Source organism: Amblyomma americanum, chromosome 4 (assembly GCF_052857255.1).
Source record: "Amblyomma americanum isolate KBUSLIRL-KWMA chromosome 4, ASM5285725v1, whole genome shotgun sequence".
NCBI lineage: Eukaryota > Metazoa > Arthropoda > Arachnida > Ixodida > Ixodidae > Amblyomma > Amblyomma americanum.
In genome coordinates, this window is record NC_135500.1 from 83,653,890 (window position 1) to 83,679,055 (window position 25,166).

Consider the following 25,166-nt stretch of genomic DNA (forward strand, 5'->3'; position numbering starts at 1 on the left):
CTTCCCACCTTTGAAAAACTACATCCATTTTCCCTTTGACTATTTTGAACAGGAATCCGTTCACTGCTGAAAAGAAAGTATTTCCTCATCCGTGCCCTACAAAATGCACAAAAGGCCGTGAAGTATTCATTATTTAGTTATAGTAAGGTAATGTGCAGTCTAATAGCTAGCTGACAATTGAGACAAAAAGAATGAAACATTCTGAGTAAGAAATATCCTGCCATTTCTTCCATGCTGAGCGTTTCTGTTGCAGCTGCCATCCTTAGTTTCCTCAGAATTGAAGTGTGTGAGCAGGTACAACACAGAAATGAATACATAGCGATAAAAATACATGTATGTTCATTACAGCTGGCAAAAAAAATAATACATCAAACTAATAGTGCCTTGCCTGCAGGAAGAGTATTCAGTATGTTAAGTGTCGGTACAGAAAATATTTAAAGCTGCAAAATTGTTGCATAGTGGTGAAATAGCTAAGCGCAGAAGCACACCTTGCCATTCGCTTAAAACGGCATGTGCGATTGGGTTACTGCTGCTACGGGCTGTTTAAAGTATTGTATGCCTGCCACAACAGTGAACATCATGCTCATTGAAATTTCAGGCATGCTTGTAATATATTTCTGTTGCAGAACTATATTGACAAAAGCTAAAAGCACATCTTAAGCGTTGTGCAGGGTTCATTGCTTTTTACTGAAGGGCACACTGGAGAGAGCGTAAAATTTAATGAGATAAGATACACTTCAAAAGAAAAAGCACTGTGTACACTACAAAAGAAAAAGCACTGTGTATTTTAAACAAATCTGTGCTATTTTACTGAGGTGTCGTCATGTGATGGTGTGCACTAATAATGACAGTTTCATAGCAAGATGGCACACCAGTTTGTTTTATGTGATTTTCAATGCCAAGTTCAAATTATAGACAGTCATTTCTTCGATATTGCAGTGGTCAATCTTTACAATATGAGGCACGATCTTTTCATTTCTGGCATAATCTCATGACACGTTTTGGCCACTGGTTGGTCCTTTTAAGATCCGATTAGTTTTGGTAATCTCTGAAGTGTGAACAGCCCAAGACATGATAGTTGTGATACAAAGTGGGAAATACTTGTATCGCCAAGCCACTGGTTGTGAAGGATCTTTGTTAAAGTATGAAGTCGGCAAGGTGTGCGATGTTCTTGATATGCATGTCCTTATCAGCCAGTAAACATTGTTTTGAAGGGTTCTTGTCATCGGTGCAGGTATTTTGCAGCACACTACATAATATTGCCAGAAAACACATTAATGTGCAGAGGAACAGAGGGAGGTGAGCCACTGATGTACTGCCTTTGCCAAATGTTAAGAGGCCAAGCAGTTTACTCCTTAGCTGCCCAACGGGTCTTGTAGCAATTGCGGAAATAATTCCCCGTGGGCAAGGGTGATGGTGCCTGCCTCCTTCGCGAGGTTTGGAGCACCACCGCAGCGGTGGCCAAGTGATTGAGCATGCGGCTCGCATGCAGGAGGTGCGGTGTTTGATCCCCAATGCCGCCGGGTACCCACCAGTGAAACAATGGGTACAAGCTTCCCCCTGGTCTGGTGCTCGGCTTATTTAGGGTGAAATGCTTGGGAAACGGGTCTTTGACCCTACCTTGAGAAATCGAAAATACCTTGTGTCATGGCGCTCTTTGGCCATAGATGCCCTTGCGCCATAAAAATCTATAATCATCATTGTTTGGAGCACTGCAGATTCATGCCTCTCAGCATATCCCAACACAAACCCCTTGGGCTCTTTAAAACTTTTGACAAAGGCTGTGCCACGGAGCAATATAGATAGGAGTGCTGACACCGCTCATAAGAGGTGCTCAGTTTTGCTACATCGGAGAGAGCTCGGTGTGGCATCTGATAGATGGTGCTCAGATTTGGCATTGGGGCTGGTCCAGCACTCCCCGTGCCACTGCTCTGGCGGCGCCGGGGTGTGGACGCATAGTGGTGTGGCATGTATTGTTGTTGTCTGCTTCATGGCGCAGCACTGGGGCCGCCACCTGCGTTGCAGCGTCTGTCGCCTGCTTTTGCATGCTTCATACACCTCACCTGCCATGTTGCGCTGGGTCCTATATATGCGCACTCCCCATGCAGACGAGTTTCTCGTCTGTTCTTTCAGTCTTTTCGCTTGCATTCCATAGACAGCCTTGTAAGTATTATTACTGCATCAGGAAAAGGGTAAATTATGTTAGGTTGAACGTCTGGCACCTGCAAATGAGCTAATGAGAAAGTGTAGTGAAGGGCTCTGGATTAATTTCGGCCACATTTGGTTCTTTAATGTGTGCTGACGTCGCACAGCACCCAGATACTGTGCATATTAAGGAAATTTCCGTAACTCAGCTTTGTAGATGCATCATCGCTTGCAGAATGGCTCTTCTTTGCTGCATGAACAACTTTCCTATATCCTGGTTTATAGCCGACAAAACAGCTCGTCTACCCTCACACACACATCACTAGTATTGAAATAACACTGCACAGCGTGCACTTCTCACGTTTGCGTGGTCGTCTGTGTACTAGCAACCTCGTGGGCTCATTTGTCACCTGCGTGCCCCTGTGGGTTCATGTTCATGGGTACACACAGATGGCACAGCAAAACAATGCGGGCGGTACGCAGACAATCTGGCATCAAATGAGAGTAGGTTCAATTGTGGCAGTGGCGGCCATATTTTGTTGGAGGTGAAACACAAAACTGGCCATGTGCTGTGTCATGTAAGCGCAAGTTAACAGATCCCGAGGTGGTCTACATTAATCCAGAGCTGATGATGATAGTGGATTTTTATGATGCAAGGGCATCTGTGGCCAAGCAGCGCCATGGCACAAGGTATTTTCATTTGCTCAAGGTGGGGTCAAAGACCCATTTCCCAAGCACTTCACCCTGAATAAGCCGAGCACCCACAGTGGAACTCTCCACCGTGGCGTTCCTCACAGTCCATGCATTGCTTCAGGATGTTAGACCCCACAGTTTGAAATTTCAAAAAAGTATGCCAAGTTCAGTCGCTGGAGGTACTGTGAAGTGTAGAGAGTACTTTTGTCAGTATTCACATTAGGGGGTAGGTTGGAAAGAATTTTCAAGCAAGAACATTAGGCTCAAGGTCAAGTTATAATGCAACTTGTGCGGTAAAGACCAGTGTTGTATACTTCGTGAAACAATGAAACTATTTTTAAAGATGTGAAAAATGCAGCTGTCCAATGAGGAATGATCATGATCAGGAATGGCATTAAGTTTGGGGCTAAATGATACTAGTAGTGTCCCGTGCGTGCATCACGTGCGGCTATGACCATGAAAGAAGTTTCATTCCAGTCATATTTTATGCGCTCTAAAATTATCGCACAATACTATTTTCTATCTGGCCACAAGACGATTTCATCCATGTGCAGAAAACAACACGGTAGGAGATCTCAATGCACAAAGCATATCGTTAGTTAAGCCGAACTGTCATTTATGACCCTGTGCCACACAGGTTTTATCGCTTTCGTCATATTGTTGATCAAATTTTTTCATTGCATGGTGAAGCAGTGCTGGGACTGAACCGTTAGAAGCACTGGGTTATAGCGTACTTATGCAAATGCAGTACTTGTACAAAACCTGACTGTTAATGAAATTGTAAGCTATTTTAGAGTGTCATGTCTATTACATTCAAGGCACAGCTCATCATATGCAGAAATGAGATGAAGAGACCAGCTCAGCTACCCACATTAAGTCACCGCATTGGTTTTACATGCCAGTAAAAATAATACATTTGCTACGTTGGTACACCGGCCTCCATCTAGGAGGACTGAGTATTCTCCTTTAGTGTCCCTTAAAGATGGCCCAGGTGGGGTGTTCTAATTTGATGTGATGATATCTTTTTGTAGACTCTGGACTTATTAATGGTTTGAAAAATCTTCCTTTTCCTGTCCACAGCACTCAAAGTCTGGAAGGATGGCGAGGAAGCCCGAGAGACAGCCCATTTTATCACTTCTGGTGGGCCAAAACGGTCAACCGCAGGAGCGACAAAGAATATCCTTGTTTGCCATGGCTCTGGCTTCTATGAGAAAAAGGGGCTAGGTAAACGACAGGCCAAGTCGTAGGGCAGTGTGAAGTGCAACAATCACTGTTACCACAGCTAACGATGAGGTAACGGTGGTGTAACTGGCAATGCAGCCACGAAATATGGCCAGAAATTTGAAGCAGTGGCTCATGCACAATTTGTAAAAAAAACAGGGCACAGTGTGACACGGTGCGGCACAATATTATGTCCGGATATGCCCTGGCTCTCTGCGTCTCCCGATGGCCTCCTTGAGGCAGCTGCCGCAGTGCTAGAAATAAATTGTCCGCATGTGATGAACTGTCTGGACCTTGTGCGTTCTGGAAGGCACGACGTTAAGGTTGATGGAAAGTACATGCAGTCTGAAAATGGGCCGAACGGTTATCTTGGCCAAGTGCAGCTGTAGGTGCTGTGCACAGGCAGCGGACGCAGCGGACCGAGCACACGCTCATTTTCTGCTTGTTTCGCAGGCGCACGTGAACACATACGCCTCATATCAAGTGCAAGCCAGCGGGAACCAAAACAGCTGATACTGACGAACTGGTGCGACTGTGCTGGACGCCGGAGACGCCCCCTACGTCTGACCACGTGACCATCGTCTTCACCCGAGGCTGTGAAAAGGACGACGCAGCGGCTTCGAGAGACACTTGGCAGCGGACGCAGCGGACCGAGCACACGCTCATTTTCTGCTTGTTTCGCAGGCGCACGTGAACACATACGCCTCATATCAAGTGCAAGCCAGCGGGAACCAAAACAGCTGATACTGACGAACTGGTGCGACTGTGCTGGACGCCGGAGACGCCCCCTACGTCTGACCACGTGACCATCGTCTTCACCCGAGGCTGTGAAAAGGACGACGCAGCGGCTTCGAGAGACACTTGGCAGCGGACGCAGCGGACCGAGCACACGCTCATTTTCTGCTTGTTTCGCAGGTTGGAATTCTCACAACTTTGTTGCATTACTATTTCTAAGTCTTTCCCGTTGCTTCTGCTGCCAGTTGCTATTGCCAGTTGCTATTACCTACGACCAGTGTAAACGTGTTTGTTGTTCATCATGGGAACTGAGATAGCTGATTTCAAGCGTGAAATGCGCAAAGAAATAAGGGAACTGAAGGCTAGTCTAGAGCACATGAACAAAGATGTCGAGGACTTTCGTAGAGACTGTGCTGATCTGAAAAAAGAGAATGCCGCTCTGAAAGTGACAAATGAGGAGCTGATCAAAGAACTTGAACAACTAAAAAAGATGGCAAATGAAAACTCGGTGCGGATCACCGCACAGGATCAGTACTCGAGGAAAAAAAACCTTGAGATTAAAGGCATTCCTGAGAACAAAAACGAAAATTTGATTGATGTTCTTGGCAGGCTTGGTGACGCACTTGGCGAATCTATAACGCAAGAAGATGTTGAAATCTGCCACCGGGTACCTGTGCGAAGCACTGCCGCTGACCAGAAAGACGGCGACGACGATACTGTCGAAGAAAGACCGCAGCAAAACACGAATAGAAACAACAACATTGTAGTAGCATTCAACAACCGCGCTAAGCGCGATGCCATTCTTCAGAAAGCACGGAGAATTCGGTTCGGTGCAGATGAACTAGGTTTCTCAGAGAAACAGTCTGTCTTTGTTAATGAGCATCGGTGCCCAAAAATGAAAAAGTTGCTTGGGATGACAATTGGCAGGAAACGGGAGGTGGGCTGGCGTTACGCATGGGTAAAGAACGGCAGGGTTTACGCACGGAAAACGGAAACGTCCCGAGTTATCCGAATTGATTGTGAGTCCGACCTGGATAAGTTGCGCAGCGCAACCGCCTCTCCCAATGCAACCGCCTCTCCCTGAGTGCCTACGGCCTGCTCTTTTTGTACTTGTCTGATTATTTTTGATGGCTGCTCCTAACGATGTTACCTGTCCTTCTGGCAACAGTTATATCAGTGTTCTGCATTGCAACGCCCAAAGTGCGCGAAAGAAAAACGACGAACTGGTTATTTTTCTTGCCGAATTCCGTTTCAAGTTTCAAGTTATTATGGTTACCGAAACGTGGTATTCTTCTACAGCTGATGTTTTGAATCTCCCGGGATACGATAGTTTTTTTCTGAATAGGTCCCACCGACGTGGTGGCGGTGTACTACAGCTGGTATCAAAACAGTTCGCATGTGTTGTACAGCCAGACTTTTCTGAAATTAATGCTGATTACGAGGTTATAACAACTCAAAGTGAAAATAAGTTGTTTGCTGTCATTTACCGACCACCTAATGGGAACATAAACCGCTTTTTTAAGTTTTTAGAAACGCTCTTGAATTTCACAATTACAAATAAGCTGCAAATCATTATAGGTGGTGACTGTAACATTAATCTGTTGGGTAACACTGCTGCCTCGCGTGAATTTCAAATTTTGCTTACTTCTTTATCTTGTGGCAATGTCATAACAGAGCCAACACGAATCACCGATCATTCAGAGAGCCTTTTAGATGTATTGTGACTAATAATATGAGTGACTGTGTTAAGTCGGGCCGAATAATCACGGGACTAAGTGATCACTTTCCTATATACATGATCTACAAATGTAATACATTTCTTAAGAGAAAGATTAGCCACTCCGATTCGTACACTGTCAGAGATATAAGTTCCAGGACCCTAGAGGTGTTTAAGAATGAAATAAGCAGTATAAAATGGAGTCCGGTTTTTGCGTGCCAAAATGCTCAGCAAGCATATGAAATATTTCTCTCATTATTTAAGTCATGCTATCACACATGTTTTAGGCTGAAAACTGTAAACAAATCTAAAAAGTTACGCAAGCCTTGGATGACAGATGAGTGCTTTAAAATGATTAAGAGAAAGGAACAACTATACGCAAAGTTCGTGAAGACAAGGAGCTTAGATGACCTCTCAGCTTTCAAAAAATACAGAAATTCTGTCACAACCACGTTGCGTAAAACGAAAAATGCGTATTTTGAAAACTTATTTAACAATTCAACTAGTCAGACTGATGTTTTATGGCGCGAACTTAACAAAATATTGAATACTGGTACACGCAACAATCAAGTACTTCAACTAACTGTAAATGCTAAAACACTAGAAGGGAAGGACCTAGCGGACGAGTTTAACAAATACTTTACAAATCTTTCCTCGGGAACACTTATACAAGACAGCGCTGAAATTAAAAAATATTTAGGTGCACCCAATCCTAAATCTGCCTTTTTTGAACCGACTACTGATGAAGAAATTTACTCTACCTTTATGTCCTTAAAGAATAGTAAAGCCCGGGACATTGATGATCTTGAAATTAAACTCGTTAAATACGTCTTAGACCTGCTGACTCCAGCTCTTTGTCACATTTACAATATGTGTTTACATACTGGTACCTTTCCAGATATTATGCAGTGTGCAAGAGTAGGAGTGATATATAAATCAGGCGATCAAAATAACTTTTCAAATTATCGACCGATCTCAGTGTTACCCGTTTTGTCCAAAGGTCTAGAAAAAATAATATGCAAGCGAATCACCAGTTTCTGTGATAAGCACAAGCTTTTATCTCCACAGCAATTCGGGTTCCGTCGAGGTATGTCCACTGAATTAGCTTTGTTGACGCAGAAGGAATTAATACTTAGAGGGTTTGAAAATAACAAAATGACCCTAGGTATTCTGATCGATTTCTCGAAAGCATTTGACAGAATTGACCACAAAATTTTATCTACAAAGTTAGAGCATTATGGATTTCGAGGAGTTTCTGGTAACCTTCTCAAGTCATATTTAAACCACCGTAAACAATGCGTCGTGATTAACAAAGCATACTCTTCCCTATTAAATGTCACTTCAGGTGTGCCGCAAGGCAGTATACTCAGACCGGTTTTATTTAATATTTACATAAATGATATAGTAAACACCAGCACACTTGCATCTTACATCATTTATGCAGACGACACAAGCATTTTTTTCCAGTCAGCCAGTATTGAAGAACTCACTGATTTCGCAAATGTTACACTTGAAAAATTCTCTCAATGGACTCAAATAAATAGTTTACAAATTAACGTTGCTAAAACAAGAGCCATATTATTTACTCCTGTACAAAAGGTTATCAGTCGGGATATCGACATAAAACTCGGTTCCGAACAAATAAAAGTCGTTAAAGAAATACAAACATTGGGTGTGACGTTCAATCAACATCTAAACTGGAATGCCCACGTGGAACGCGTGGCGGGAAACCTGGCAAGAGCTTGTGGCGTACTGTGTAAGTTTAGAACGATGCTTCCGACTAAAATTAAGTTAGTCCTTTATAATTCAATTTTCGCTCCCCATATTAACTACTGCAGTCTTGTATGGACGGACACAACTCAATCCAACCTTACCAAATTGATGCTATTACAAAAGAAAGCAATTCGTCATGTAGCAAATGCCTCATATGACGCCCATACAAGAGAACTTTTTGCTTCGTTTAATGTACTCCCCATACACCACATACATAAACTTAACCTCATTATGAAGTACAAACACAGTGTTCAAACTAACAACGAAACTTTCCTCAACTTATGTAATTTACATCGACCTTTAGAAGTGCCCTACATATTCAGAAACAGAGAACACTGGTCTATACCTTCTTCCCGCACTAATCAGGGTCGGCACATGCTGCAGTACCACATGCCTACATATTTGAATTTCCTACAAAATAAAAATATAGATATACATAACCTTAGCAAATACAAGTGGCAGAAATACCTTATTCTTGAAGACATATGAGTTTAATTATGTTTCTCCGACACAAACTGCTTTTGTATTGCGGATGTATTGTATCTTTTTATCATCGTCTATTTTCCTGCTTCTATTATGTGAACTTGTGTACACCCGATTATATTTGACCCTTTGGAGCTGTTGACGCGATTTTTTTTGTTTTCCTGCTAGATATGTTTCTTTCATTTTCTGTGCGTTGAATTGTAATCTTCATATGTATAAATAGTCTGCGACGAGTTAACACAGATACATGTTCATTTCTCACATCAAAACTATTTCAGATATAGCACCTGTCTTACTGCACATTCCACTGCATACTTTTTTTTTCTTCGCTGGTTCTAAGTCCTGCATGTATATATATATATATGTGTGTGTGTATGTGTGTGTGTGTATATATATATGTAATAACGTGACAGTCTGTTGGCCTTGTCAATTAGGGGTGGGAGCCTCGTCAAGCTACTGAGTTTGTGGCTTTTTGCTCCTACCCTAGCATTTTTTTCTGCTCTTCAGGATAAAAAATGCTGAATAAAGTTGATTGATTGATTGATTATTTTTACATGCGGAGTAAAGAAGCTGAAATTGTTGTTGAAGTGCCTTTTGCACCGATGTTTGTGAAATCAAACTTGCCACGACTCCAACAGTTTTACTTCCGTGACCTCCTGCCAGAACTGGAAAGGCGCCATGTGTCTGGACGGCTTATTATTTCCGCAGAATACTCAAGGTTCTGTGAACTTGGTGTTTGAAATGGGAGTGCTACTGGAATAAATATTCTTGAGTATTATCCAGTACCTCCTTTAAAGTGCGAGATACTGTATATCTGAAATGTGCTTGCACAGTAGGCAACCCTGCAATTCGGAGGCGAAATTCTAGAAGCCCGTGTACTGTGCGATGTCAGTGCACGTTAAAGAACCCCAGGTGGCCGAAATTTCCGGAGCCCTTCACTACGGCGTTTCTCATAGCCTGAGTCGCTTTGGGACGTTAGACCCCCATAAACCATAAACAAACCCTGCAATTCATGAATTGATTCCAGGTTCAAGACAGGTATTCAACAAGTTGTGGCCTAATTGTTGCTCTGTGTGATCTATAGAGCGTCAGATCTGCTCAGTGCCAAAACCATTGTTATAATCCATATCTCTATGACCAATGCACTGTTACGTGTAATGATGTCGAGTTTCCACTTGTTTCGTGTGTGCATTGCTTATGGCCATTGTGTTCACCATTTGGGATATATGTGCAAATAAGTGCACATTGCATTGCTTGCACAAATGGCACAATGTTATTAGAAAGTGACCAAACCCATTTCAGTGAGTGTAGCACCATAATAAGGCCTTTTAATTACAGATGCATCCATTTAGTTCCACAGTTATTGTGCATTCATAAACTGGAAAACTGTGTGTGTGAAACACCTCAAGTTCAAATACCTTGCAGTCCAGTCAGCTGGGACAAGTGTTGACATTGGCTGCAAGCAGTACCAATCTAGAAAATGATGTGAAGTAAGGCCACGTGCACGTGTGCAGTGTCCCCACATTTGCATTGCCGGTTCTTTGCTTCATATGCACATTGGGGATTAGAATGACCTCTTCTTTAAGGTATTAGTGACAAATTTTGAGTACGTGTAAGGTGCAATTTTTGAAATGCCAGCCACGTCATTGCTTTGAAATGAGGTCCTTTCCAACTTTCAGTTTGGAAGGCTACTGCAACATGGCTCCAGCCATATGGTATGGCTACTTTATTTCATCCACTTTCCACACATACTCTTGTACTTGGTAGTGGCATAGCCAGAAATTTTGTTCCGGGGGGGGGGGGGGGGGGGGAGGGGGGCTCATGTTGCAGTGCGGCCTCCTCACAGAATTTGTGGAAGAATCAAATGCAACAATAACTGTATTGCCATTGACAATGCTATTGTGTATTAGATAACGCTCATTGCAGCTGGAGGAAAAAACTTGTCTGAAAGAAGCACCCTCTGGTGAGTTAACTACGCCGAAACATAATACCAGCACAGTCTAGTATGTAAATTATGCACCCATGTACAGGAGAGGAAGAGAACATTTTTCAGGGCATTCACTTAATGCTGCACGTGCACTTATAAACTCTTCTGCCCATGAGGTAGAGGCCTTTCAATGGTACTTGTCTGGCTATGAAACAGTGCAAAAAAAAAAAACGGCAGGTAATTTCCGAAGCACATGAAAAAGTAAAGTAACGTGCATCTGGTTTCGACGATTCGCGATGTCGCTCAACCGCGCAAGCTCCAAAACCTAAACGAGCATGCCATTCTCTCTCTTGATTATTTCGTTGCGCCTGCACTGTAACAGTCAGAAGATAATAAACTTACTAAATCTGGACACGCTTGCGCGCCAACGTCAGTTATCTGTCCAGCTTCGCTGCACAACCCCGTCTTGGCGCCAGTCGATCTCCGCATCTACAAAGTGGCACGGGCTGTCACACTTTCAAAATGTACGTGAAACATCAAAGCGTACCTTCTTCGGTTGCGGTGTGTACGTCTGTCTGACTAGGCGGCGGCGTCCAACAACCACCTGAAAAAAATATGCTGGTAAATCGTCGTAGCAGAAGCGTGTGCGCTCATCTGGGTCGCGAGCGAAAGACGACGGAAACTTACTTCCTTCTCGTAGCCCATATCCAGCATGGGGACAGCGTTTTCCTCCGTCTTCTTTCCTCCGACGAAGTGTCGCGAGCACACACGGGAGGCTTCTGTCGCGTCAAAGTTCTTCCTGTTGACGGCAGCGATCCACTGCTGCCGCAGTGCAGGCGACGTGGGGAAACGATGCAAAGTAAACATATCACATCGACACTCCTCTCGCGGAACGCTGTGCTGTGGGCACACGATGATGCCTAGAATGTTTCTTTTGCGCTGGTTGTTAGTGCAGCCGTACACAGCGCAGTTCTGGCCAGATGATTTTCGATTACAGTACGACATAGTAGAAGCACGCCGCTTCGAAAACCACACACAGGGCCGTGGAACCGCTAGGCGAGTCGGCGATGTCACAGCTCGGAGAGAGGTGACTACTATGGTAGGATACCCTCAACACCAGGGACGCCAGCGCCGGCGCGCTGGTTCAAGGGTAGGCCGTGAATGAAATTTTGCACACAGCCTCTTCAAAGTGTGTAGAATGTTGTTATCTATCTGATTAAAAATATCTCTTCAACATTTTTTGAAAAAAATTCAGAATATTGACACATGGTGCCCAAAATATACACTTTGGTGTTCCTGAATTTTTTTTGCAATTATGGACTAAAATGAATAAATTTGAAGTAGGTTTCAACATACTAAATTACCAAAGCAACACAATGAGCTACTGCAAGCGGCTCTTAACATATATTTCATTATCAAAAACGTGTGCACAAGATGCCCTATATTGTGCTTGTGTGGACCCTTTTACATAAAAACTAATATATGTATGCTGAAACTAAATACATATTTCGAATTAGCATTAAAAACTCTATCAGTGGCCAGAGTTTCATAACCTTAGGTTCAATATTAAAGAAAAAATGTTTTCAATGAGAATGTCCCCTTAAGCCGGACGACGTGCACAATTTCAGGGCGCGGGGAACGACGAGATGACGGTCGCATTCCTTCTGGCAGCACCTCGTAGTTCAGGTCACTGATGCAGTGATGTGATAGCTGCGCCAATTGTGCCAAAGTGCGCCAAAAGGCAAAACGTGCTACATCCTGCTACATTTTTGCTATTCTGCGCCAAACGCGTATTTTCACATTCCAAAAGCGAAACTAAATCTCGAGGTCGAAACGTCGATACGTCGATGCGCCCCACAATTGCGAGCGACATCAATCCTCACGTCGACATCGATCTTCATCGCCATTGCGCACTTCGCCCGTAAAGCAATGAAAACGTGAGCGCGTGTGTAGGTCAAGTTGAACTACCGGACAATGACGTGCTTGGACTGCTGCAGCACAACTCATCATTGAAATGGCGCCTTCGAAGCTTAAGCGTGAGTGCACGGAACTTTCTTAATACAGTCGACGATTTTTTAGACCCTCTAGGGACCGCGAAAACGACCGAAAAAAAAAATCAGGCAGTCCGGAAAATCAATTTTCACCGAAAAAATCACGAACTTATTGCTATTATGCTGGAGGAAGAGGTCAGTTGTGTTGCACACAATCTAAAGCCTAATGACTAAATTTTGAGGCACGACACGTGCGCAGGCGACGGGCGGCGACCGCTTTCACGAGCTCGGCCTGGCTGTGCTGCCCTCGGCATGTCACTGATGAATGCACGGGTTTGGACAAAGCCTAAACGGGAAAGCGAACACGCCGCTGCGGGAGCTGCATTGCGCCCGCAGTACGATAGGCCTGAAACGAGAACACGAAGCTGGAGAAACAATCATAACCGAGAAACGGCCGAAGCAAGCGCTCCGTCGGCGTTGGTCACCGTCATTAGGCCTAGCGACTAGAGCAGAAATCGGCATCGTATATCCGGCGATATGCACTCTGCGGTTGCTTGCGTATAACGAGGGGCGTCTTGCCTGTCATCGAAACGCCACTTGTTTAAGGTTTTACGACAGAAAAGTCAGGGTTGCGGCGCGTTTTGCCGCGGGTACGCTGACCTCGCTTTAAAATGCACCACCATTTCCTCCCGCGCTCGCCGTCTCCGTGAAGCCGTATGCCTATCACGCGCTTCGCTCCTACCTCTTTCCGTATTCGAAACGAAAGACTCGGCATAGATGAGTTCCGCGAACTCTGACTGCTTTTAAAAAGTTCGTGCGGCGGAAGACGCTCAAGAACCGTACGAATTCAAAACCACGCGGGCGCACTGTGCCGACTCGCGCAGAATTTCAGTCTCGCAAGAGGCCCCCTGTAAGCTTGAATTTCGTTTTATTTGATCAAGTTTTCGATCTCTCCTGCAGTTTGAAGTAATGAGGTTCCACTGTACACATTATATAGCGGCTTGGGTATTGGCGGCGAGTGCGAACGAGGTCCGAAATGTCGAGCAGTCAGTTGCGGTGCGTCCGAAATTTCAGGCGCTGTTATACATCGCTTGCACGTGACGTCACATCCGCCTGCTCGTTGACCCGGCGACCATGCTTGTGACCCAGTCGCTCAGTCTTCGTTCAGTGCTGTGCTGCCGCGGATGCTTTCAAATTCGTGGCACCGGCACCGTTCACAGCTCTTCTTCATCCGATTTGTGCCTGCTATGGCGCCGCATGAACCTTTAAACGCGGGTTATTACTCTGAACTCATCGGCAGTATTCGCCTTCGTTACGAAGACAAGTTGAAACTGTGCGATGATATCGATCCATACACGCTGCGGCCCGGAGTGGACACAAGTGCCGATGTGAGTGGCTTCCCCGAGATTTCGCACGGCGACATCGTCACGTATCTTGTGTTTTCCGCGAACTTTGTGACTTTGGAAAACATGGAAGCGTACAAAGCTTTGGAGTCCCACAATTATTTTACAAGCGGCTGGGTGAAGCACCTTTCTGCCAAGGAATTCCAGGACGGCAAAGTTGTCCTGCTCGGCGAGGTAAGCATTACGAATCCATTTGATGATTGCAAACCTTGTTAATCTGTATGAGCAAAGCTGTGACGAATGGTCCGTACGCCGTTTGCGCTAAGCGCTCTGTGCGGCGCATCTGAAGCGCGACATTCGGTTATGTATGTACGCGAGCACGTGAAGTGCCCGCAAAGCGTGAAAGGAGGCGGAAAAACCTTATCGGTTCCAAAAAACAAACAGAAAAACGGAACTTGAGGTCAAATCTAGGTGATCAGAATACTTTGCTTCGTGATGACCTCGGTGGCTCGCTCGAGGACCCGGCGTTGAACAGCTTATTTCGAGCTGGGCAGCGCAGTCTCCCACAGATTAAAAGAACCGAGTTGCAGCTCCCATTATGTGCCTTTGTTTTTATTTTGCACAGTCTGAATGGCATTGCAAATGAGCAGGTTCAGACAGACAAGTTCGTGCACCGCAACTCTGAAAAAAAAAAACGGCTGAAATGTTTTGTTTTAAGACGACATCCCTAGGCAAAGTGCAACTGAAACGCAGCAATTTTGAAACGATAGGTCAGTAAAGCCGACGTTTTTTCTCGTTGTCTTCGCAGGTGAACCACTCACAGAGGCTGGGGCACAAACCTCTCCAAGTGTGGATTTTGTGCAAGAAGGATGGCGCTGTGATCACTGTGCACTGCACATGTATGGCTGGAGCAGGGGAAGCATGCTCCCATGTTGGAGCCTGTTTGTTTGCAGTTGAGACCGGCATCAAAATGATGAAGTCAAGAAGTTGCACCCAGAAGGATAATATGTGGCTGCCCGCTTATGTCGAAAAAGTACAATATAAGCGACTCAAGGACATAAACTTCACATCATCTAAAGGGAAAAAGCGGCAGCTTGATAGCAATTCCTTTGAGGCAGGTCCAGTCAAGGAGCGGGCTCATGTCCCGCCACTTTCAGAGCAGGAGCGTACCAAGCTTTACGGCTCAATTCAGGATGCCGGCATTGTTCCTTCAATTTTTTCAGTCCTCCCCGGATATGATGGACACTTTCAAAATCCTGTACCGATGCAAGATGCCCGTTTGAGAAACCTCTACTCCGAAGAAATGTTGGCGCATGATTTGGATGTTTTGGTTAAGAAAGCCAATGATGTCATGCCATCAATAATTATAAGTGAAGAGACCGTAAAGGCCGTTGAAGCTTTGACAAGGCAACAGAGCAGCTCGTCTAATTGGTTTTTGTAATGCTATCCTGAAAAGCGGTCGCTGAAGACGCCTGCCATCACATGGGGAGTGAAAAATGAGCCCCGTGCCTTCAGGGCATACCAAACCAGTGAAGCCGAGAAGCACGACATGTTCAAGTGCTCCAAGTCGGGGCTGCACCTGAGTACAAGATATCCGTTTGTTGGAGCAACACCAGACGGTCTTGTTTGTTGCGCATGCTGTGGGAAGGGGGTTGAACTTAAGTGCCCATTTTCGCTCAGGGAAGTGAAGGACGTTGCAGAGATGGCTACTGCAGGTTCCTGCCTGGAGACTGTCAATGGTGTAGTCCAGCTACGGCGACAACACGGACATTTCTACCAAATGCAGACACAAATGGCTGTATGTGATGTTCAGTAGTGCGACTTCGTGGTGTGGACACCTAATTTGTTGCACGTGGAGAGAATACAAAAAGACAGGCACTTTTGTGAGGAAATTCTGGCTGCTGGAAGAAAATTCTTCATTCATGCAATCCTGCCTGAGCTTTTCAGCACCTACTTCACCAGGCAGCATGCTGGTCCAGTGGTAAACTCTCCCAGTGATCTCTACTGTTTTTGCCGTGGACCAGAAACTGGAAAGATGGTTGCTTGCGACAATGCATCCTGCCACTACAAATGGTTCCACTTTTCATGCGTGGCACTCAAGCGAGCACCAAAAACTACACTGTGGTTTTGTCCAGAGTGCAAAGGACCCAAAGGCTAAACAACCTGTAACACAACTTGGACAGCTGCCTCATGTTTCAACCTTGGAAGTGCGTCTTGAGGCTGGAACACACGTGGCCCATATGGGACACACTGAAATCTGGCGTTGAGAAATGACAATGCCATCAGCAGATTCTGAGTTTGCTTTATTCAGACATGCAGGAGCAGGACTCACAATCACTTATCCACTGAGGCCGAAGCCTGCTGTCCAGTGCTTTATTCAGACATTCTGAAGCAGGATTCACAATCACTCATCCACTGAAGCTGAAGCCTGCTGTCCAGTGGCGTCCTTTGGTGCAGCAACAATTGATGCACACAAGTTAGATAGCACACAACACAGTTACAATTTTGTCGAGTGGTGCGACTTCATCTCCTGGCCGGCACACAACGTAATCGATTGGCACGACAGACTTCAGAAAAATAAACTTATTCCTAATGAGTCCAATTACTCTTTCCACGCGTATTCGCACGTTTGCGAGCTTTCTTGTGCTCTGCACATCTTCTGCTGAAAGTTGTTTCTTTCCCCTGGTAAACGCTGGCACGTGAAGCTTTGCGCAGTAGAAACCAACGCTTTCGCTGATGTTAAAACCCCTGTCTGCGAGTACGTCTCCAGGCACCAAGTTTTCCAAAAACCCACAGTGTTCGGTGATATGTTTGTCACTTGCCCTGCCTCCCCAACCTTCGGATATATATGTAACACCTTGTGGAGCAATCCCAATCAGGAACTTGGCTGTATTGCCACCTTTATACTGGGACCATGTTTCACATCTTGGAAGATACAATGATGGCCTTTCTATCTTGATTTCGAAGCAATCGATGATGACTGCTACATTGGCACCAAACGAGTCGTAGAATGCCTGTGGCATTGTCTTTTGCAAAGCATCTCGTGTGGGCCAGATTATTTCATCTTTAAGTCTGCAATACGCCACGTGCAGCCACTTGTCGAAAATGCGCGATACTGTAGCCTCTGAAATATTGAACCGAAATGCAAGGTCAGCGTTTTGCAGATTTACTTTTCGCTTCATCATGAACAGAACGAATTCTTAAAATTTTGTGAACTTATTGTTGACATTGTGTGAAATGAAGCTTGCTAGTGCTTCGAACACAGCAAATAAAACAGCAAAGTTTGGCATCCCAGTGTACAGTCGCACCTTTGCTTCACAACTTTTCAGTGAGTCTTCTGCCACCTTGAGCTGCTCTTTCTGCAATGTGTACAGATGTTCATTCAGCACTACAGAATGCTGCTCCAGTGCCTGTATGTCTTGCATGGTCATGTCGGTGTGAACAGCGATTCCTGTATAAAAAAAAAAGTTTATAAGCTCGTAAACTAGAGTGGCAGCCAGCGAAACTGCATGCTGGCTAGGCATCACAAGCACTAGGTAAGCGGACCGACGCACCAAAGGCCTTGGAATGCATCGTAAGCAAAAACAAATGACCATGCATTACTATGAAAAAAAAATGCCTACTGACCTGTCTCATTTTCATCGGCGCTGACTTCCTCGGCTTGCGGTGGCTGTGGGGAATCGGGACAGGCACGCGGCGACGCCTCCGATGCCATTGCTGTCGCTTCAACATCGGCCCGTCGCTTTTGAGCGAGTCTTTTTGCTCTGCGATCGTGCCGCGTGGAATCAGCATGCCTGGTCCCGTGGCCGAGACTGAGAGACGGGGCCCAGTCTGGATTTGTCTCGTCGAACAGGTTGGACGGTTCTCCTGCGGACGCAAAGCTGTTTTCAAAGCGTTCCACGTAGTCGTGTTGGCTTTTTTTTTCTATAAAACGGAGATACATACAGTGGGCTCACCTTTTATGAAATGCACACCGCAGACGCGCACATTGGGGCTTTCGTGGTTGAAATTAGCACGTTTTATGCGTGCTAACCACAAGCTGCGGCGCTTCACACTCAGAGTCTTGGTTCGCTCGCACTGGTTTTCGATCACTTTCGGCAGAGAGAAAAACCTCGCGCTAGTTGGCCTTTTCTTTCTCCCTGTAACGTCGCTGCGATTGGAGCAGCCCACAACGGCACAGTTGACCATGCTGAGACTGCAACGCTTACGCACACGCGGAAAACAACACGAGCTGGCACTACCGCGACCACTCCAGTGCGCACGGAGCGGCGGTGGGTCATGAATATGGCGGCCGCGTATCCCAGCATTCCTGTTGATGACGTCGGTGCAAGCCATGTATACGTTGACTCTATGGGCCATGTCGAGGTGCCATGAAAAAGTCTGAATAATCTCAAGCATGTCCGAAAAATCAGACGTCCGAATTTTCCGTCGCTGACTGTAGAGCGTTATGAAAAAGCACTGCACTGGTATAGGCACCCTGCATCCGCCAGGCGCCACCACTTTCGGTTGTCGTGAAGCGCCACCGCGTAGCCGCTTTTGCGTTTGCCGGGGGATAGCTGCAGCAGACGACACGCCTCACGCGGTGCAGCGGTGTGGCGGTAAACGGCGTGCCCCTTGTTTTATCGACGGGTTTCCTTGAACTTCAAGACGTTGACGCTTTTTTTCGTGGTGCAAACCTAAAAAAGGGTCAACTACTACTGCAAGTGGGCCACGTCTACGACGTCAGTGAAGCTGTGCTTGTTGCTGGCTCCGAAATCGTGGGAAAATGCATACCGCAGACAAGAATAAACGCAGCGACAAAATGCGTGACGCTTGAGGTAAGTTTCGTTTCTTCGAAAGCACTGTACAAGTGCTCTAAACAAATGTGAGATTCCAGATGCCGACTTACAATTTTTTATCGCTGTACTGGTGCTTTAGATCGACGGAAGCCGAAGAATCCGCAGAGCTAGCTGTGACTGCCGCGCTGGCGTGGCGGGAAAATGTAAGCACACGGCGGGCCGTTGCTCTCTGCATTCAACAGTACAAATGTAGCTCCTGCACGAGCCAACCGCGAGCCTGGGGCCTTCCGTCATCGCGCAAAACTTACCCGAAACTGTCCAAAGTTCATGGGCCGAGAAAGGAAAACGGTAACTTGTTTTGGTCACGCTTTCAAATGCAATCACCCCACTCGTTCCGAAAGCAAGATCCCTTAATGATATTTGTGAATGCACATTAATGTAATCTTATTTTACTTTTCAGTGCGTGCGAAAAACATTGATGTCGGCCATGTGATAAGGTTTTTCGCGGACATCAAATGTCCGTTGACTGACATGCTTCGCGCAGAGGCACTACCCAACGACGAAGTCGCCCCAGCGGCTTCCGAATGCTCTGAAAAGGAACTAGAACTTTTTGGATGGCCCAGAAAAGGAGAAAGCTTTCACTGTTATCAATTACAAGCGGAGCCAGAATGATTTTCAAACGACAACGTTCCCGAGAGGTTTGAGTAATTTATATTCTTTATTCAGCATGTCATTAATTAGGAATTAAGGAAACAATTTTTCAAAGACCAAATTAATATTTAATGATCTTGTATGATGATACCCTTTATCTAAATCATGCAGGATCTTAGGCGTTGAGCAAGGAATATATCACCAGCGCGTGATGCTGGATGCAAAGGACGTGAAAGAGTTATGCTCCAGAACAAAGACAGACAGACGCCTTTGGAGCGATGAAAGATTCTGGAGAATCAGCCACAAAGGTATATCAGTAGTGCTTCTTTTCTTTTGCGCAGCACAGAACATCTTCTGGTGTTCATGTGCATGTGCCAGTGCTAAAACAGCGCTATTTTCTTCTGCAGGCACACAGGGTACTGACCTGCAGCGAAGAGCTCCTCTATGACCGTGCTAAACGCATTGTCTCAGAAACACAGTTCACTGGTCCTGCGTTAGAATATGGTTTGGCACAGGAGCCAGAAGCGAGAAAAAAAATTTGAGGCTGAACATGGTACAAGGGTCTCTCAATTTGGTCTTGTGGAATGCTCAGACGATCCGTGGCTGGCGTGCTCTCCGGATGGGATTTTCAAATAAGCAGTTGCATAAACATGTTTTGTCGTTCACTGAACAAAATGTGATTTCAGGGATCAAGACGGTGAAACAGTTCTGCTGGATATAAAATGTCCCTACACCAGAGACAGAGAGGCCCTTGCTAAAGTACCTGTGTGGCGACAAAGACTTGAATTTAAGATGCAGTCACCCATATTACACACAGATACAAGTTAGCTTGCATGTTCTTGGCCTGGAAAAGTGCTACTTCTATGTATATTCAAGTCTGGACTCCCTCACGATTCCTGTTGTAAGGGACAATAGGTTCCCGTCTTCGGCAGTCCCAAAGCTGCGTCAGTTTTATTTTCAACATTCTTTGAAGGCAATATTCGAAAGCAGAAAAATGTAATATTCCACACTAAACAGCGCTTTCACTGGCCATAAGGCTGAGCAGTCGTTTATTACATGTGGATGCAGTACATTTTATTTATACTATTTACAATGGCTCCACTGCAGTCATTTTAGACAGTTGCATGTGTAGTACCACATTCTATTCTGTAATAGTCTGTCAGTGCAATAAACAGTTGAAATCAAGTGCAATACTGCGTTGTGTTTACTGTCTGTCTTGCAGCCTTTCCAGCAAGCTGAAGCTAACAGTTTGAGTTCATTGCAGCTTTTGACAATACAGCGCAGCATTGCCACGGTGCCGGGCAAAAAGGAAGACATAAATCTTATTTCTAGGCCCCTAGCACCACACAGGTGTCAAAACACAAGCAACGGTACAGGAGTTTTGCTCATTGCAACAGCAAACACATAACATAAGAGTTCTGCTTTGGAAAAAGAAAGAAACGAGAAAAATAGAAAGATAATGCATTGATCACAAAACACACCGACAGCGCAGTAATGAAAAAAACAGGAAAGAACGGATTGGCTTTTGCTGTGCATGGAAGGTAACGAATATCGACTCACTGCTGGGACAGAAAAAATAGCTTTGATTGTTTTTGAAGCAGAGACAGGCTGGGATACCGTTACATTATTTCAATTAATGAAGGATGGCGTTTCAAAGCTCAGGGACTTGCCATGATGGTAAAATTGTGTAATAGGTCGTCCTAATTTTTGTTTTCCTGAATATGTGTTGGGGCACTTCAATATTGGTTCAACGCATTAGTCACTGCAGTCATTCTTTGCGAAGATTCCAGGCTTAACATTAGTAATAACAGCAACCACGTGAAGGATGTCGTCAACTTATCCAGCCAATTCATGAGGAATCCTGTTAGTTAAAATTTGAAATATCTTCAGCCGTTGTATCACGCGCTCTACATGAATGCGTACCGATGCTGTTTCATAAGTAGCATCCACCTCTTACTCGGTAAACTGAGGACTTGTTGCAAAGGGTGGCATTACCAAAGTTGCTTGCTGTGCGCCAACCCCAGTCCTAATGCCTGGAAAGCCCTTGTCGGCCAATATAACGTCACCGGGTTCCAGAAGAGACAATAATTTGCCCTGAGTGGTTATTACTGCGTCTGTGGTCCTGCCCCCAAAGCCCTCAGAAATGAATGTTACCAACCCGTTAGGAGCTATGCCAATTAGATATTTCAGTGTATATCGTCCCTTGTAGTTAGAAAACCACAGGATACGCTTCTCAATGCCCGGTGGCATTTCTGTTTCAAGTTCTGTGCAGTCAATAATAACTCTACACATGGGGTAGTGCTCACGAAAGCTAGCTGGCATTGTTCGTTGTATAACTAACCGTGACAGCCAGTATATCCAGGTCTTTGTAGCTAATTTCAGGTTTGCAAAAACTGATTTGAAAATTCGGGAAGCTGTCGTGCTGTGAATGGAGAATAATGTTGCTAGAAAGGAAAATGGAAGGCCATGTTTTAACTTGATCAAAAACAAAAGGAGTTTGTCTTCAAGGGAAAGTTCATTCACCCGTTGTGTTGAGGCAGGAAGAACACTAAGCAGAAGGGCAAAAATTTGAAAAGACACTGCCGTTAATGACTGCACTGTAGAATCATCGTTACACAGTGCTTTAAACCCACCGAAGTAGGGCTGCTTATGCACTGGGCCAATGGCCTTGTCACAAAAATCGATATCACACAGTTCCTCGCTCCACTGTAGATGATGTCTTGTGGGATACAAAGCAGCTTGCAGTGCAATTAGAAGTCACTGAGAGAAAGATAAGCTCTCCAGTAAAGCACTCTGGTTGATCTTCTGTCATTGTAGATGCCTGCATTACAGAAATACCGATAAACCACATTTTCATTAGTGTGGAAGTCCAAGACGTATAATTCATCACTCGAGCAAAAGAAACATCTTACATCAATTAGGCTACATTCCATAGGTGCAATTTCATTAGCTTGTTCTGCGGAGTAATCAATGGCAAGGACAGGTGAATCCAGGTGCGGGGCAGGATCCCGATACCTTCCTGCAGCTTTTTTCTTTTCCCTTTCCATTTGCCTACAAACAGCATGCGACAATAAAAATCACAATGACCATCCGCAGCCTGCCTTTAACTGAAAGGCATTTAACACTCTACGGTTTAGAGGAGCACACGTGTACCTTTCACATCGTCTGCTTGAGCCAGGGGTTTGTTTCCTCTTGTAAACAGACGGGAAGATGCTTGGATGATATGAAGGATGACCTACTTCGTTGGCCTTGACATTGCCGACAAAATGCTTACTGCATATCCTTGAGTTATTCGATGGAAGCCAACCCGTGATAAACTTAAGCCACCTCGGCGCGCAAGTCTTCTGGCACAACAACAAACCGTGACTTCGGGCTGCTGTCAAAGTTCTGCTTGTACAATACGCCGTGCAGAATCTGGAATGTCCGCAGAATACGCAGGAAAACGCGGGGCACCACGTCATCGTGGCGTTCCAGGTGTGCCATCGGCTGACGAATCCGAGGATCAATGCGTTGCCGAGTAGCCATACTTGCCATGTCCAATGCCCAAAGGAAGCCGTCGTCCTCGTCGGCATTATCGCCCCCTGGCGCCAGATTCACGGGAGCTCGAGACAGTCAACATTATGTTTGCGGCCATAATTTGTAGATGATGGTGACGTCGTACTCCTGTAGCCGCCACCGAGCAAGGCGGCCTGCAGGATCTTTGAGATTGGCGAGCCAGCACAGCGAATGGTGGTCAGTAACGACGCAAAAAGGGCGACCGTACAGATAGAGCTGGAATTTGGTGATGGCCCAGATGACAGCGAGACACTCTTTTCCAGTTGTCGAGTAATTGCCCTTCGCCTTGAAACAGGTCGGCTGGCGTAGGCAATAACCCACTAGGCGCCGTCCTGGAATTGCACAAGAACTGACCCTAGTCCTTGGTTGCTGGCGTTCGTGTGGAGTTCAGTGTCGGCGTCTTGATGAAATGGCCTAGTACGGGAGGCGCTGCAAGGGCGTGCTTTAATTGGCGGAATGCTGACTGCTGCTCCTCGGTCCACTCAAAGGCGACGCCATCGTTACGTAAGGCAGTAAAGTGGCGATGCGACATGGGCGAAGTTGCGATCGAAACGTCTGAAGTACGCGCAGCAAATGCCGAGGAAGCTGCGGCCAGTCTTCTTGTCGGATAGTGGAGGGAAGGACTCTACGGCAGCCGTTTTCTCTGGATCTGGCTTCGCACCCATTTGGTTGACGACATGGCCTAGGAACTTCAGCTCACCCTATGTGAAGCGGCACTTCGAAGGCTTGAGCGTGAGTCCGGTGGTCAGAAGAGCTTGAAGAACCGCTTCAAGGCGCACAAGATGGCCAGCGAAAGTGCTGGTGAAGATGATGTCATCCAGATACACGAGACACGTCTGCCACTTCAGTCCGGCGAGCACAGTATCCATGACTCGTTGAAATGTCCCGGCTTGTTTGACGTAGAGGCCGGCGGCGAGCACAGGTGGTGATAGCAGGAGCACAAGAACACAGGAACAGGTAGGTCTGCCAGCAGCAGCGGCGGCGGCACGTGGCAATCACGCTTCAACTTTCTCTTCGCTGCAGTATATTCTTTCCTGGAACATATTTGGTGGAGGTACGGCTGGGTTACGATAAAGTGAAACCAACAAGAAATGATTGCTCCAGCCTTCAAACGTATAGACGATAAAGGACATGAAATAGGAGCACCAGGGAGAAGTCGCATGCAGAATGTAGATGTCACAAACAAAGTGAAAGCCATCAAGTTCATTTACACAATGGCCAAAGAGGTCTACGGAAGCTTCGACATCCCACTCCCTAGCATGAGGACTCACAATGCCATGTTGGATGTGGCAATCAGCCACATGATCTAAAACTTACACCAAGCTAAGAGGCAGGAGATGAGTGCTGGTGCCAAAGCAGCCAAGGCCAAATTCGACTGGAATGTGGGGGTAACAATCACACTTCATGGAACCGCCAAGATTTCCACCATCCCTAATCTCAAGGCTATGTATCAAAGAGCCATGAATGCAGTCAGTTACTCAAGTGCCAATATTACGCTTATTGGGGAGGCAATGTGCAAACAATCCTGACCTTGCTAGTATGCTTTGGTGAGAGGCTCTGCGAATGCAGGATCATGCCTGTGGGTATAGTGGCCAGCAAGAGAACTGTAGACTGCATTGTCGAAACATATGTCATAGACTTCAGGAAAGTGGGAATCTGCCCGCAACTGCGGCAGCTGTGCTCAGGGGCTTTTTTTAAGCCTTTTGTGAAAAGCGGACTTGCTCAGTCACTCAGATGCATGACTAAAGTGGCAATGCTTTCACTAGCTGGGGACAAGTACGCCGACAAATGGATCTCCGCTGTGTGCAGATCATTCTCGTACGTGGCTGAAATCGAGCCCATTGCGCGCATACAGAAGGCCAACGAACCGGGCCAGAACCATGGTATAGTGAGTCACCTGGCCAACATTGCCATGGCTGCCGCAGGGCATGAGCAACGAAGGATGACCCCGCCACTGTCAGCTTACATGCACGCTATGACGGCTTAACATCCACAAACCAACGCGCTTACGGAACGGTTTAACCACACGCTCACCGACATGCTAGCAATGTACGTCTCGCCAGACCACCAAGATTGGGACGCAGCCTTGCCTTATGTGACGTTTGCGTATAACTCTTCACGGCATGACACATCTAACTTTTGTTTGGTAGGCAC

The 25,166-nt window shown here is 45.8% G+C and overlaps 1 protein-coding gene and 1 pseudogene across 1 annotated transcript; one reads left to right on the forward strand and one right to left on the reverse strand.

Annotated features, from left to right (window-relative positions):
* The first annotated feature begins 13,812 nt into the window (after positions 1-13,812).
* Positions 13,813-15,469, forward strand: LOC144129620 (uncharacterized). Its single transcript, XM_077663740.1, has 2 exons — positions 13,813-14,262; positions 14,837-15,469. The coding sequence occupies exons 1-2, from the start codon at positions 13,870-13,872 to the stop codon at positions 15,467-15,469; spliced, it is 1,026 nt and encodes a 341-aa protein (XP_077519866.1). The 5' UTR covers positions 13,813-13,869.
* A 5,743-nt stretch (positions 15,470-21,212) lies between these two features.
* LOC144129621 (uncharacterized) lies at positions 21,213-22,940 on the reverse strand (annotated as a pseudogene).
* Positions 22,941-25,166: the final 2,226 nt, after the last annotated feature.

Excerpts from the sequence above, each read along its gene's own strand:
- LOC144129620 (XM_077663740.1), top strand. The coding sequence starts at position 13,870 with ATGCTTTCAAATTCGTGGCACCGGCACCGTTCACAGCTCTTCTTCATC. Across the intron at positions 14,263-14,836 it reads AAGTTGTCCTGCTCGGCGAG|GTGAACCACTCACAGAGGCT; the intron begins GTAAGCATTACG and ends TTGTCTTCGCAG.